The 15,043-nt window shown below is 42.2% G+C and overlaps 1 protein-coding gene across 7 annotated transcripts in view; it reads right to left on the bottom strand.

The window, feature by feature from the left end:
- Positions 1-15,043, bottom strand: part of LOC142588484 (calpain-B-like) — a 154,980-nt gene that overhangs the window by 15,409 nt on the left and 124,528 nt on the right. For 4 of the 7 annotated variants that reach the window (XM_075700278.1, XM_075700276.1, XM_075700274.1 and 1 more), the window contains exons 13-18: positions 14,401-14,536; positions 9,846-9,938; positions 8,850-8,876; positions 7,547-7,605; positions 5,828-5,896; positions 1,513-1,591 (exon numbers count right to left, since the gene is read on the bottom strand). In XM_075700278.1, coding sequence (XP_075556393.1) covers positions 1,513-1,591; positions 5,828-5,896; positions 7,547-7,605; positions 8,850-8,876; positions 9,846-9,938; positions 14,401-14,536 — 463 coding nt within the window. The remainder of the gene's footprint in view (positions 1-1,512; positions 1,592-5,827; positions 5,897-7,546; positions 7,606-8,849; positions 8,877-9,845; positions 9,939-14,400; positions 14,537-15,043) is intronic. The other 3 variants (XM_075700275.1, XM_075700279.1, XM_075700280.1) reach the window with 3 other exon arrangements.

Here is a 15,043-nt window from a genome sequence, read left to right as displayed (position 1 = left end):
CAAATGCAAGGACTGCAAAGGCATGAGTCAGATCCACATGTGAAGGCTCCGGACATGGCACATCATCATCATCCGAGTCTCAGTTTGACGGTGCGAGAACTTGCTCAATTGTTTTGTTCGGCACATGGTGACACCGTGCTGTCAATGTCTGCAAAGTCTTCAAATGTAATGGTGGCAGGAAGCGGCACACCGCAGCCTAGCAGGCCATCAATGATGTCCGCATTTGAGCTCATTTTGGTAGGCGGCAGTTCAGGCCTTTTATTTGCGGACCTGGGCTCATTCGAACTGTGAGGGCACCGTTCGTGCCATTTGTAGCGGGCTGTCGATAACTTCATGAGAAAGACTTCTTAGAGCCAGCAGAGCACTGTCTGGTACGCATACTAAACAAACAAGCACAGAACGCTGTTCGGAAGGCAAATTCAACAAACAAGAGTGGGCCATGCGCGGTGGTACCTAACATTGTGGGGTGCCCTTTTGGATGTGATGATCACGATGTTGACGCGACGTCACAATTCGGGCAAAGCCTCCAAGATTGGCATTTGCAGTTAAATCTCTGAGGCGTAATACTGCGACCAAGGCAAGGCCTCAGGGATTGCCATGCAACACACAATCTCTGAGGCCATACTTGGTGTGTCAGATCTCTGAGGCAATACCCAATGTCTCGTAGGGGTTGCCAGAGGAGTAATGGTGACAAAGCCGGCGTACGCTACAGCCACGGACGGAGTGTGGACAATCGCATGTAGAGCTGACGGCTGTCGAAAATATCTGTAGTCTTTACACATTAAGTCCATCAGGCCATTGGCAGTGCCGCGAAGCTGTCCGAATTACCGAGCATGTCTGGATTATCGGTGTCCAATTTATCAGTTGGCGAACGTGTTAGAAAATTTTAGGTGCCTAAAGCTCTCCAATAAAACATCACTAATGTAGCAAACTATTCTATTCAGATTACGAAATGTCTAATGTTTGCAAACCCTTAGTTTACAGTGAACCAGGTTCAATGCAAGAACATGTCGGCATGATGACTAAGTGAATTTGTAATTGCCACTTTAAGTAAATTTCACTGAAGTACAAGGACACATTCCATACCTTCAGCCCCTTTTCTGCTGACTCAAGTGTGGTTTCATGGGTTCATTTCATGGATCACAACACAATTAAAGCAGTGTTCATCTCAGTTGCAATACTCTTGCTAAGGTGTAATGAACAATGCAACGTGTGTGCTCATCTATTGCTAAATTATGCCAGTGGTACCAGCAGTCATTATATATTATACTTGCACATAGATACCATGGTATATCACTATGAAGGTTAATGAAATATACCCATGCTGTTTTTCATAAGCAGATGTAACAAAACACATTTCAGAAAAAGTTAGAGTCCCCGTGACCATCAGTATATAAAACCACAAAAACACAAATTAACACTCTCTTTAAATAAATTTAGCAGGCGACTTAAGGATGCTAGTGTATTGCAACTATTTCACATCAGCAAGTTTAGACATAGTTAGGTCCTCACCGGCGGAATTCAAGGCAGCCCTCAGCTCGAACGTGTTCAAAAAGCCTGATCCATCTTTGTCAAATGCAGTGAAGACATTCTGAAACGAAAAAGGAAGTTCACCAGAATCAGTCATAAAGTGAATAACAGTTCTAACATCATAAAATATATGTATCCTGTAAAACACTACTTTCTAGCATATCATAAGAAGCCAACACACTGACACAGAGGACAACATAGGGAAAATTACTTGTGCTTAATAAATGAAATAAAGAAACGATAAATTAATGGAAATTAAAGCGGATGAAAAAACAACTTGCCGCAGGTGGGAGCCGAACCCACAACCTTCGCATTTCGCCTGCGATGCTCTACCAATTGAGCTACCACAGCGCCGTTTTCCCAGCCACTTTCTTAGGTATTTATGTGTCCTAGTAGAGCCCTGGGAGTGTTAGCCAGCGCCACCACTCACAGACCTTGGCGGCGGACGTGGAACATCTTTTTTGCCGCAGGCGTCACGAGAACGTGATCTTTTTAGGGTGAAGGCAACTGGTCAATAAACTCACATATGCTACCTGAAGGCATCAATGTTGCCGGATTCGAGACCCTCGTTATGTAATAAACGAGAAGAAAGGGGGTTAACCGAGGGGCCCGATTTTTATTAGTCATATCATAAGAAGCCAACAAACACTGACACCAAGGACAACATAGGGGAAATTACTTATGCTTAATAAATGAAATAAAGAAACGATAAATTAATGGAAATTAAAGTGGATGAAAAAACAACTTGCCGCAGGTGGGAACCGAACCCACAATCTTCAGTAGTTTTTTCATCCACTTTATTTTCCATTAATTTATCGTTTCTTCGTTACATTTATTAAGCACAAGTAATTTCCCCTATGTGGTCCTTGGTGTCAGTGTTTGTTGGCTTCTTATGATATGACTAATAAAAATCGGGCCCCTCGGTTAACCCCCTTTCTCCTCGTTTATTACTTTCTAGCATGTTCCACAACTGCTCAACACCAGCTATCGAGCCAGTGCTTCATTCTCTCGATGTCTCCGTGATGACAATTATTTTGTATTGGCATAATGTCAATTACGATGGCATTGTAATTGTGTTGGTGTAATGGCAAATCTTGCCCCACCACTTAAGAACTGGATTGCCACAAATATGGCACTGCTGCCACATTAAAAGAGCAACTGAACCTATGAGCCCTGCACATACTGGGGGGAGGGGGTGACAGACTAAGGATTTTGGAACAGAAAAAGTCTCACTTTACATTTGAATATATATGGCAGTAAATGGGTGCTCCCTTTAACAGCAGACCATAATGTACATTGTTAAAGCGTTTAATTGAATGTACATTGATACTTTTCTTCGAAAAATATAAGACACAGATGTCTGGGGTCGGCTTAGATTTGAGGATGTGGTTTGGCTGCAACCACCAGGCACTGCCGACCCCAGAAAGGTCGATGACAGAAGGTGGAAAAAGTATTGCCGATATTATGCGGTCAGAAAAGGAACTGGAAATGCCTGCAACAACATAAATCATACAGTGAAGTTCTAAGGAAGTCGCAAATATGCAAGGCGGCACGGAACAAGTTGAGACACCTGCCCGCTTCGACATGCCTTCGACATATCTCTTCCCTGTGACCTGTCTACTTGGTCAGGTAGTGGAGTGGGTCATGCCGGCACGGTAAGGATAATCTAATAATGTGGGCAATCTGAACGCTCAAAATCTCAACAATGTTGCATGCTAATTCCTTTTGCATTCAAATACCGTATTTACTAGGCCCACACCGATTCTAAGCCGACCCCCTGAAGTCCGAAGTCAAAAAAATATATATATTACCTCCGATGTAGGCCGAACAATAAAAGTGAGGACAGCATTCACAAAATGCAAACAGCATTTATTGAATCTGAACGTGCAGAGCTCATTCACTATCGTCGTCGCTGTGTTCCTTGTCACTGTCACCTTCAAAAAGTGCACTATATCAAAATACACAGCCATCTGGTCGGCGTTGCCGATTTGTCCAAGGTTGTAGCCTGCCGCATCTCTCTTTCGCAGCATGTAGCGCTGAAAAGCTATCAGCTTTTCTTCGAAATCGCTTGGCAGCTTCTGGGTGACTGAAGTGCGACGTCAGAGGCTGAAGCCGAAGCACATCATGAATTTCTGAAGCCAGCCCTGGCTGGCTTTGAAATCCTTTGGCGTTAGGCCTCGCTCCCTCGAAAGTTCCCTAGCTTTCATTTGGAGCACTTCTTTTGTCACTGGAAGGGCGCAGCTGCTCTCTGCGTCCGAACAAAGTCTGCCAAAACTGTCTCCATTTCATGGTAATGGCCTTTCTTTGGTCCTCTAAATGCCATCCTCGTTGTGGCGCACGTAAAAAGCTGCTGTCGTTGTCCCCTCCAACAATGGACGTTTTTCTCGTCGATGCTGAAGTCCCGCCCGGCTTGAAGGTTCAACGGTGCCTCTGTGGCTATCACAACTTTTCGCTTGAAAGCGGCACTGCAGTGGCGTCTCCTGCTTGGTGCCATTGTGATAACACCACGCCGCACACCGATACGGCCGACACGACACAGGTCAAAATGGCGACCTCGCTTGTGTACGGTTGGCTACTGACAGGCTAGTAGCGGCTGCGATACTGACTTTTCTAGATGGTGCTAGCTATGCACCATATTTAGTAGTTTCAATGAAAAACTGGCGTGTTCTTTAAAATCCTAGAATCTAAGCCGACCCTAGTGTTTGGAATATGATTATATGAAAAAAAAAATGATCGGCCTAGATTCGAATAAATATGGTACTTTCTTTAGAGTGCAGCTCTTTGGCACCCGTTCCTGCATTTCGCGTCGCCGTCAGCCTTGCCGTAACCGAGGCCATCATCCGCACGCTGCTGTAGCTGCATGCGCTCCTGCTGCCATCTCTCGCACATGGCGCAAGTCTTGCTCTCCCCTTGTCCTCCAAAGCCAGATCACGTGTTCTCGCCTATCCTCTTGCCCCTTCCTTCGCGCAGTGCTACTATTGTGATGACTCTCACTGCTACCCTCCACTCCGCCCTTGCCGTCCCTTCTGCCACTGTCGTGGCACTACCACGGTGCCGGCAGTGGGCAGTCCTTGCCGCCTTGCACATGATCCATGGCTCTCCGTTCCTCCGTCTCCATATCGTGTGGCTGTACCATTCTCAGCCATGTCTCTCGCTTCCCCGTTTGTGGGGCATGTTCCTCGGTGGCATTTGCCGCCTCTGGCAGTGCTTCCGCCTGGTTGTCCTTCTCCCGCCTGAACTCTTGCCCTATACCTCTCCTTACCTGGCGCAGTGCCATTGCAGTGACTCGAAAGGCAGCTATAGCGTTTCATCCCCTTACTTCTACTTCCCATCCCAACCTTGTGCAGCCACACTGAAGCCTTCTGTCTGTGAGTGAATGAGTGTGTGACCTCTACTCAATACCACTATTTTCCATCTGTTTCCTCGTCCCACTTCAGAAGAAACATTAAATAATAATTGCTAATCACCCACCCCTCTCCGCGGCGGTGACCCACTATATGATAGCGCAATGGCACGTCGCTGGAGTGCCTGCTCGGTAGCGGCGGATTGCAGCGTTCGGATTGCAGATGGTTCGAATGCAGAACCATCTCGCACTGCGTATTCCGTATGCGGTTGCCTGTTGCGGAAATAAGGCAGCAGTTACGCTCAAAGATCGCATTACCAAGAAGCGTAATAGGTGGCCAATATTTTTTTGTTTGGCTTACATACAAGAAAAGCTTTTATGTTATTGTACTTTATTTTTATTTTCTGACTTTCCAAATTCCAGGGGTTGCCACAGAGTCGAAGTCAGCCTAGATTCGAATAAATGCGGTAACACATAGTCTAATGTCACAACGTATTTCACAGCAACATCGCTGCTGCAAACCGTGCCAATAGTAGTAATCTTCACCGGGGCAAAGAGCGAAAATGGTAAAAAGATGCGTTTGTAATATGACAAACCCACTCAGCCCACGAAATAAAAAGGCAGAGAGCTGAGAATAAAAAGATTCTACAATAGAAGCAGGGTTGAGGAGATAGAGCCCACCGAACTTCCTCCTAAAATTCACAGGAAATATCTACAATTAAATTATCAGTACAGCAAGAAAGTGGTAAGCGCTACCGTCATCGTGCTGTGCTAGTTAACTCATTGCACATGTGCTTTGAATGTGGTGAAATCAGTCTATTGTGGTTGCAGCATTATTGTAGTTTAAAAGAAAGTGGTGCCACAAAAATAAAGAAGCAAATGTTTGAATTGCAGCCAGAACATGCACAACAATGATGTAAACCATAGACAGTGAGCTTTCTTCACAAAACGCACCTTCCAGGTCCTAACTAGGATCCAGAGAGCTCTGAACTCATCCAGTCCAAGTTTTCCTGAATGGTCGTCCTGAGCGTGAAAGAAAGAGTCAAGGAAAATGGCAAACTGCTGGCAAAATAAGCATTTGACCTCTGCTGTAAAAAATCATAGAAGTTGCTCATGTGATTAGTGTGTATGCCACATTGGCAATTTAAAATGGCAAAGACTAATCTAAACATAGCTGCATTCCACATTGATAAGTTAAAATTAAAGAAAAATTTAATTATGGGCTTTTACATGCCAAAACCACTTTCTGATTATGAGCCATACCGTAGTGGGGGACTCCGGAAATTTGGACCACCTGGGGTTCTTTAACGTGCACCTAAATCTAAGTACCCACGCATTTTCGCATTACGCCCCCATGGAAATGCGGCCGCTGTGGCCAGGATTCGATCCCGCGACCTCCATGCTTAGCAGCCCAACACCATAGCCACTAAGCAACCACAGCGGGTACTGCTAAGTTAAAATGACAGCATGTCTGACCACCCCTGGTGCCACATGCACTCTGGGTGACTTGCGAGTGCATTGAATGGCAACATTTGGTGACTGCAAAAGGCAAAAGTATGTTTCGTTCCTTCACCATCTTGCTGCCATGGCTGCTGTGACGACTGGGCACGTTTGAATCCTATGGGACAAACTGTTGCCTATTAATTCCACCTTGCTTGTGTCTTGCTATGTGCTTGGACAGTACTAGCTTATATTACTGAGCTGGTTTCTATGAGAACTGTGACCACCCCTTATCGTCCTAACCAAACTACGTTATGATTACCCTTACTTCTCGTGTGGCTCAAGTTTCCTCCCTTGTTTTAAAGCAAAGATTTCTTTGCCTTTTCCTTCAAGTTTCCCGCCACCGCCGCCGCTGTTGCTGCTGTCTTGTATGCCACAATGGGGGTGATTCAGAGTGTGCACATACATGGAAGGAGCGTGGCAGAAAGGAAAGAAGGTTCACAGAATTCACTTGGACCTTTTCATTGCGTCAAATATTCAGAATGCCCTCTGGAGCTCCCTTGGTGTTGCCACATTAACCTCTTGAGAGCTGTAATTATCAGTGATCCCCCCGCAAAAGCATTGCAGAAACTGCAGGACTTGCCTTTCTACTAACGTGCAAGTGCAGAGGGAAGCCAGATAGAATGGGAAAGGTGGCAGAGGATGGGTTTAACCGACACAGTTGCAAAACAAGTGAATAACACCCTTGCCACTCTTTTAGTTCCAATACAGCAGAGAGGGGGGAGGGGGGAAGGATAGCAAAAAGGTGACGCAAGAAGGTGAGGAAATGCTACTACTATAGAAACAACAGAATTTGCAGGGAAACTGGATAAATTTAGTTTCAAGATACATGATGGTACGTTTCTGCTACTTCTCAAAAATAAACACCATGCACATATGTCAAGAGAAGGAGGGGCACCTTGTGAGCATATGGAACCAACAAACAATGAAGCCAAAGAATGCATCGGGGAAGTTATGCACAGATGAAATTGAAATGTAGAAAATAACAAAGAAAGGGAAACGAAAGTGGACAAAAAGATAATGTGTCGCCTGTGGGAACTAAACTCACAAACTCACAAGCACAAACGCGGTTGTGCTCCCACCGTTTCGGCTCCCACTTCTCACAACACTGTGCAACACCACACAATACGCTCCATGATAGTACTTTAATGTACAACTGCAAAAAAAGGATACGTCCATGAGTGCCACCATGCTCCGGCACACATCCAGAGAAAACTGCTCAGACCGAATTTCTGCCAACAGAAAATTACAAAAGTAAGCAAGACAAAAAGATGCATGAACTCGTTTCCAAATTACCCATGGGGCAAGAACTGCTCATCAAAATTATTTCACATACTTTTAGCCAAGAGCGTGCAAAATGGGCTGGTATAATGATGTAATAAGGGGCTATGTGGTGATTAATAGTTGCATTATCAATTATTTTTTCAATCTAATAATGCATTCAGAAAATTTGTTAAGGAGGTGGTCTTAACAAATTAGCACACTTCCAAGGCAATGCACACTCAGATATATGCACAAAAACCCAACTCAGAACAGAAACCAGAATAACCACAAGGCAATGTTACAGGTAATTGTTAAAAGATTACGTGCATTTCCTACAAATATCAGCTGCTACAAGGCACAGTAACTGTACATACAAATCTCTTGAAAGATGCCCCAACAAAACGCTTTCAACAGAGTACAGTAGTGTTATAAATCAATGCTGTGATTTCGTGTACAGAACATATGCAATTTAAGAGGTATACATACAAATTAATGATTAAGCTAGAAAGCCTCTACCAGTCTGAACCATCAGAATACTGTTGGTGAATATCAGGGCCAGTATGAATGGTTGATGCATGTCCTTCAAGTTTAACATTTGGGAGTACATTTTGAAAGAATGAAAAAAAAAAGCAATGCTACTTCTTACAGGACTCTGAGAGTGAATTAGCTGAAGGCCTTGTAATCTGCCAATTACAGCTGGTAGTGTGCCTTTAGATGCATGTGGAAATTGTGTAAAAAATACAAGACTCACTATAGTGAGCTATTTGGATTTGATATGAATTTATGTTAGCCCCCCCTCACCCCCCCCCCCCCAAAAAAAAAGAACGCCAATATGCCACCTTTACTCAGTCAGTAAAAATGTGGCCCAACATTTTGTAAGATTATAAAAATTTCACAGGCCACACCGTTAATGCTCGAGTTGATGTTTGGCAAGAAGAACTGCGTCAAACGTGTGGACCAAAAAGATAGATCCTAGTATCCAGAGAGAGAAAGTTATGCGATGTCATACTTAGGCATCATAGTTAACTAAGACATGGCTCGAATAAACAACTCACACAAACACACACACACAATACTTGAAGCCAACATCATGAGGGGAGCGAGACGAACAGGAGATTTGGGTGGGCCAAAATATTTCGAAAACGTGGCGGAAACAAGAGTGAAGGATGACAGCCCATGCACACGACACACTGCAGAAGGTTTGCCCGCTTACCGTCATCGTCACCATTTTCCTGGGGAGCTGAGTGGTGCAATGGGCATTGGTGAGAGCCCAAAACGAGCATGGAGAGACAATGGAGAAGGGAAGGTTTTGCAACAAAACAGCGAGAAAAACAACTCAATTTCACTCTTCACTTAGACTCGCTTATGACAATTTTCGCTCTACTTTGGCAATAAACTGAAACGAGCTTACATTTAAGCGTGATTTCACACTTGCCATTTCTTGATAGGGGGCAATAAATAAAACATGCCAGAAAAACTAACTCTGTACTAAAATTGACCATAACGCACCATAAGGAAATGATGTAAGCCATGGACAGCTACCATGAACAAAAATAAAAACTTAGACTGTAAACATGCCTTCAACCGACAGTTTCTAAGTGACTAGGCCACTAATGAAGATATGGACAGTGGCATTTAACCCAACATCAGGATTAATTTCCAGGTTCAGTTATTCAAAATAAATGGAGTAGCTGACTTCACAGACCCTAAACTAGCCATTGTCAATGTAATTTCATGTGCCCCAATGACATAATGTGACAGAGAACTTGATTTTTACAATATAATATGATAACATGTTATAGACTCATTAGACTTATTGCCATCATGAACCTTTATAAGTGCAACTCAAATCAAGTGTGACTGCACAATGTGTCAGCCCTTTTAGAGATATCAAGGTGAATGCCAACAGAGCCAGTCCAGCATTTCAGATTTGTCCGGAGTGTAGCTCTACCACTAAATGCAACGAATTAAGCGAAGCCATAGAAGAGAGAAAGAGGAAGAAGAAGCGTGGTATGAAGCGTACGAGAGTGGAGGTGCTGCAAGGAGGCGGGGCCAGTGCTCCCAAGCATAGTTTGCGACTTGCCCGAGGCAGGCAACAAGTGCTTCATTGGTATTGCATTCGCCAATGTTCTCAGACAATGAGCCTAACATTGCCTTAGCATGTGTCTCTGTGTGTGCACGTGCAAAGAAGAACCATACAAGGACTTACATTGTGAGCTAAAGCAGTCAAGACACTTAAGCAACTGGCGCCAATCGCAATCTTGCTCAGGCGGTGGTGGCTTTGACACCGTGCGGCGCACTGCTACAACGGAAAACCAAGGAGGACAGGCGCACAGGGGGAGAGTGTACATGTCTGTTGTGCTAGACAGCCTAGACACTCATCCTTACAAACTAAAAAAAAAAGTACTAAAGGAAAGAGTGAACTTATATGTACACATAACATTATAGAAGTGAAAAACGTGCTTGTGCTACGCATGCCACAAGAGCATGCTGTTGGGAGGCGAGATTAATGCAATTGTGTTTGTTATGATACATGACATGTCCAAAATATAAAATCAGGAGCAAAGAGGTATCGCATTTGCAAACCTGCATTTTTATGGTACAGCTCTAACTTGTTTCTCAAGATCTGCACGAGGTGTCAACGTTCCAAACTTTGCAATGATTCAGTGCTCAGGTATGGAGAAAAGCTACGTAAAATAATATGTTTGTCAAGTACGATTCTCCTGATGAGCAATGACTGGGACACTGAGAATAAATGTTAGGATCCCTGCCAATGTGAATAAGCCACGATTCCACATCACAATTATCACAAGTTAGGAATTGTTCATAATAGATATTAATTTTTGCTGCTCATGCAGCAGCCGTTTTTATGCTTGTAAACCATGAAAATGTAAGGGTTAAATGGTCGTCAAAAAATTAAAACCAAAAACACAGCAAGCAGGTTATTAGGATAGAATGCAAGTCAACACGAGTGCATCACAATGCCACAGTGATGTTTAGTGCAAATCTGAGTGTGCAATCCTCGGCAAGCAGGGTCACAAAGGGTTTAGAAGATGCAAATTACTAAAGGCTGATATACAATGGACTACTGATAAAACAAAGACTAATAAGACAAGACATCACGAAAGTGCAATGCCATCAATCATGCACACTAGTATGTGGTTTAAAGGAGTACTGAAATTACATTTATGACTTGTCATATATTGGCAAGAGTCAAAGTGCCCTAACTAATTCTTCACGACACGCTTATTCCTATGAACAAGCTTCACTTTCGATACCCAGGAGGTGGATATACCAGGATGTCATGATACATTGGCTTGCATCTGTTCCTGCAATTGCTGCAGCTTCCACACGTAAGTGCAGCCAGGACAAATATGCACAGCACTCATGCTTATTATTACTTTTTTTATTAATGTCATCATACCTAGCCTTACTATTATGTGATGTCAGCAGATCTTTCCATGTGTCATGGTGCCATGGTGGTACTGGTGACAACAGGTCTGGCATTTTGAGACCAACTTTAGTATCAAATTAAAATAAGCTTTTGTTTACCAAGATTTATACTTGCAAAATGTCATCCTTTTACACATGAGAACCTTGCGGTCAAGGCTCTGCCACTTCAAATATGTGTGTCGGTACTCCTTTAAGTAGACAGGATCCAAAAGTTCAAGTCGCATCCAAGTCAAGGTGATTAATACAGCAGTGCATGGTACGAGCTATCAGTGGTCCACTGCACATGGCACATACTCATGTGTTCAGTCATACTTGCTGGAATACCACGTCCTCTCCTTGAAAATTTGTAAATTGTAGCAAATGCTGGAAGACAGAGTAGTGAGAAGGCTTACTGCCAAAGCAGTGAAGTTATTCGCCTATAGAAGAGCATGAGTGATTCCCCTCTAACCTATATATAGACCAGAAAAAATGACAGAACTCAACGGCTAGAAAATTTCAGTACTACTTATATAAAATATCATATCTTGCGTGTTTCCTCTGGTTTCAACCATGTTCTTGCAAAACTAGTGCTATGGGAAATTTCATTACACATATAATTCTGTTAAGTGAAGACGAACTATTGAGCTGCTAATCTTACCCTTACTTAGGAAAGTGGTACATTTCTTTGGCAAATACTACTGACTTCTGTATACACATTCATGCACCACTCTTGACAAAATAAAATGTATATGTCACAACACTGCTTTAAACATTCATAACAGCAGCATTTGTAAACTTGTATACAATGTTTGATCGTAAAACTTAGTACTGAATACTACTTTTGAAGCTTTTGGCCATAGCATTTGTAAACATATTGTATACCACAATTTGGTTGTGACAACTATGATCAGAACACATATTAAAGATTTCTGCCCAGAATTAAAGATTTCTGCCCACAATTAAATATTTTTGTGCCACTGTATGCATGAAAATTGCTTTTCAGAATTTCTGGCCTAGCATCTGTCAACCTACTGTATCATAAAAGGTTGAGTAGAAGTTAGGACTTGTTGGTACACTACAGCTAAACTTGATAAGTGCAAAAAATTGCAAAAGGTCAGAAGAAACACAGATTACCATAAAATTACTGTATCAATGCTGTGTCAAAAGAACTAGCATCAAAAACTGCTCTTCAGGAAAAGTTTTGTAACTTTGAGTGCTAAAACGTGCATTCCAGGGAAGTGTGACTGATACCAGATGAAAAAATTTGCAGCTATGCAGAGCATGGCTTGTAGCAGAAACTATTACATGCTTCGCAGCTGTTGGTGAGCAGTGAAGAAAGGAAAACTTGATTAATGCAACATTGTGCCAAGCACATCATGAATGACCAATAAGGCACCACTCAAAGTGGTAGAACTTTCGAGTCACAACCTGAGGTGGTATAATGTAAGGATTCTTTTCAGTTGATTCGATTTATTTCTAATCATCCATCATGTAGAGGCAACTGATTTCAGTGATAATGTGGCCGGAACACAACTAGGATCACTGTTAAGGCGTAAATAGAGATAGCACAGGAATAGAACCATTACATTATCATGGCCTTGATCATAATGCATGAAAACAACGCTAAAAAAATGTGTGTGTAAGTGCGGTCGACTTGCATTAATTCAAACTCAAGTAATTTGTAATCTGGCCTAAATTCAAGTAATTTCAAGAGTTATGTTTTTAATGTATTCTAGCATAGACATCACAAACGAAACACTGTTTTCCCATGCAAAACAATTAATAAAACAACCTGGCTCCTACATCCAAAGGTGGCTCAAAAGTCATCTTTGGATGTGGCTAAAAAGCAATTTTTGAATATGGATGGCTAAAGAAACATGAACTTCGGTCACATTTGCATGCTTAGTGCAGTGACATTAAATCATGGCTAGCGCGCAAAATTTTTTTCTGACACCTGACTTGTTTACAAGGTGATACAAGTGTCTCAACTATTGATGACTGCTGAGCAACAACGTCCCCCCCAACCAGAAAAGCCATGCTGGCATTGCACCCACAGACTGATTTCGCTTGGCATTATGTAGAAGGAAAAAAATGCTTTGCACATTATCTGTCGACACAGTTGACCGAAGTTCTTGTTTTAAACCATATTTTGTTGCATTACTGATGATTAACCCTCCCAATCAGTTCAAGCTGAATCATGTAGTTGCTGCAAGTTTGAATGAAAGCAAGTTGACTGAAACCTACATAAAGAGTGCACAAATCTAAATGAAAGTGTTAAAACCAGGGCTGCAGTGTTAACATATAAATAACAAAATAACTTTCGAAACACTCCGTCTTCATAAATATAAAGAATTTGACAAAAGAAAGAAACAGTCAAAGGTATTCAGCATTGAACTTCAATCGCCAGTTTTGCAGCAAAGGCTACTGGATTCTCATGTTCAGCACAATTCTACCAAGCAATTTTTTACAACTCTAGTGTCTTAAAAGTTAAGCACTCTGTGTGTGGCACACTTTCATGGGAGCAGAAGAAAGCAATGCCAGCCTACTCTAGCTTAAAGCTTGTCCTCGCAACCTGCCTGCTTTTACTTAAATGTTCGAAAATGCTATAAATTCAATACTTAGTTCAAAAGTCAGTGGCAAACATGCAGAACCTTTCTTTAAGGAGTTGGTCCATAAGAAATAATGTGCAGCGATGACTGGTCGAAATGTAGTTGTGTTGAAACAGTTCTACTCACAACCCTGGTTCCAACAACTTTCAAGCATTCAAGAAATGAAATATACCCAAGGTATGCCAGTAAACACAGTATCCGCAAGATTTGTCTTGTAGTAAAGACTGTAAGAATATCACAAAGAGCTGGATCTTCAGTTTAAAGCAGGAAACCTTGAATAACATCAAACTCTTTGTGATATTCAGTTTGAAGCATGAAACATTGAATAACATTTGATGTTTTCGTACCTTCAGTTTTAGTTCTACACAACATGTGAATGAATAGATGGTTGTTATATTGGCACTATGAATGAATAACATGTAGCTAAAATATACTCTTTTCATGCCAATGTGATATAAATCATTTCTGAATTCTGCAATGATTACAGGCACAACATCGCTTATACTGAATTGAATGTGCCTTACTGAAGTTTATGGTGCACAAGTTTACATTAGCAATTTTAGTCAAAGCCACACTAGAGCGCAATGATAATGAAAGGGCAAAGCTGAATAATTATTTAAGGTAAATGAACATAAAAATGGTGTATATAGCAAAGTACAAATATGTCACGTAATGCAAAGTTCAAAGCTGCTGCAAAACAAACTGGTAACAGCGTGGGGCAACCTTTGCGGAAGACCATATTGAGAATCTTCTGGAGTTCATAGCTGTTCACTTCCATGTCATCACCAGCAATCTTGGCAAACAGCGCTCGCAATTGCCGAGCACGATCAGAACTGGGGTCCTCTTCTTTCGCACGAACCTGGGATCACATTGCAATCAACTTTACCATGCACTCTTTTTAAGCGCAAGACACTAAAGAGTAACACTAAATTATTTCAGAGCCATTAAATATTCTTTGAAGACTCTGTTCTCACTTATTTGGCAGGAGAAACTTCGATTACTAACAGAGAAAACAAAAGGTATTGCTCTTTCAATTTCATGTAAGGACTGCAATGTTGGTACGTACACCAAGTTATGTCACGAATTTCACATACATAACTGTTTGTATGTGGAGAAAGTTCTCAAAACTCATGATCAATCAATAAAACAACCACCCAAGCAGTTTTATTTCCCACAGTGTTGTTGAGGAACACCCAAGCAAAAGGCAGCCCAAGACAGCTTGAAGGTGCCCGAGTGCCTGTAAATAGGCTGCGTCTTGGTTTTGTTTAGAATGCAATATGACTCTTGTTTATAGCATGTGAAATGTTTTAGTTAGTCCCAAGCAAACATTGTACAAATTCATGGCGTCAAGGGCTAGTGTAAGGGG

Source organism: Dermacentor variabilis, chromosome 7 (assembly GCF_050947875.1).
Source record: "Dermacentor variabilis isolate Ectoservices chromosome 7, ASM5094787v1, whole genome shotgun sequence".
Classification (NCBI taxonomy): domain Eukaryota; kingdom Metazoa; phylum Arthropoda; class Arachnida; order Ixodida; family Ixodidae; genus Dermacentor; species Dermacentor variabilis.
This window is presented reverse-complemented; position numbering and strand designations above follow the sequence as displayed.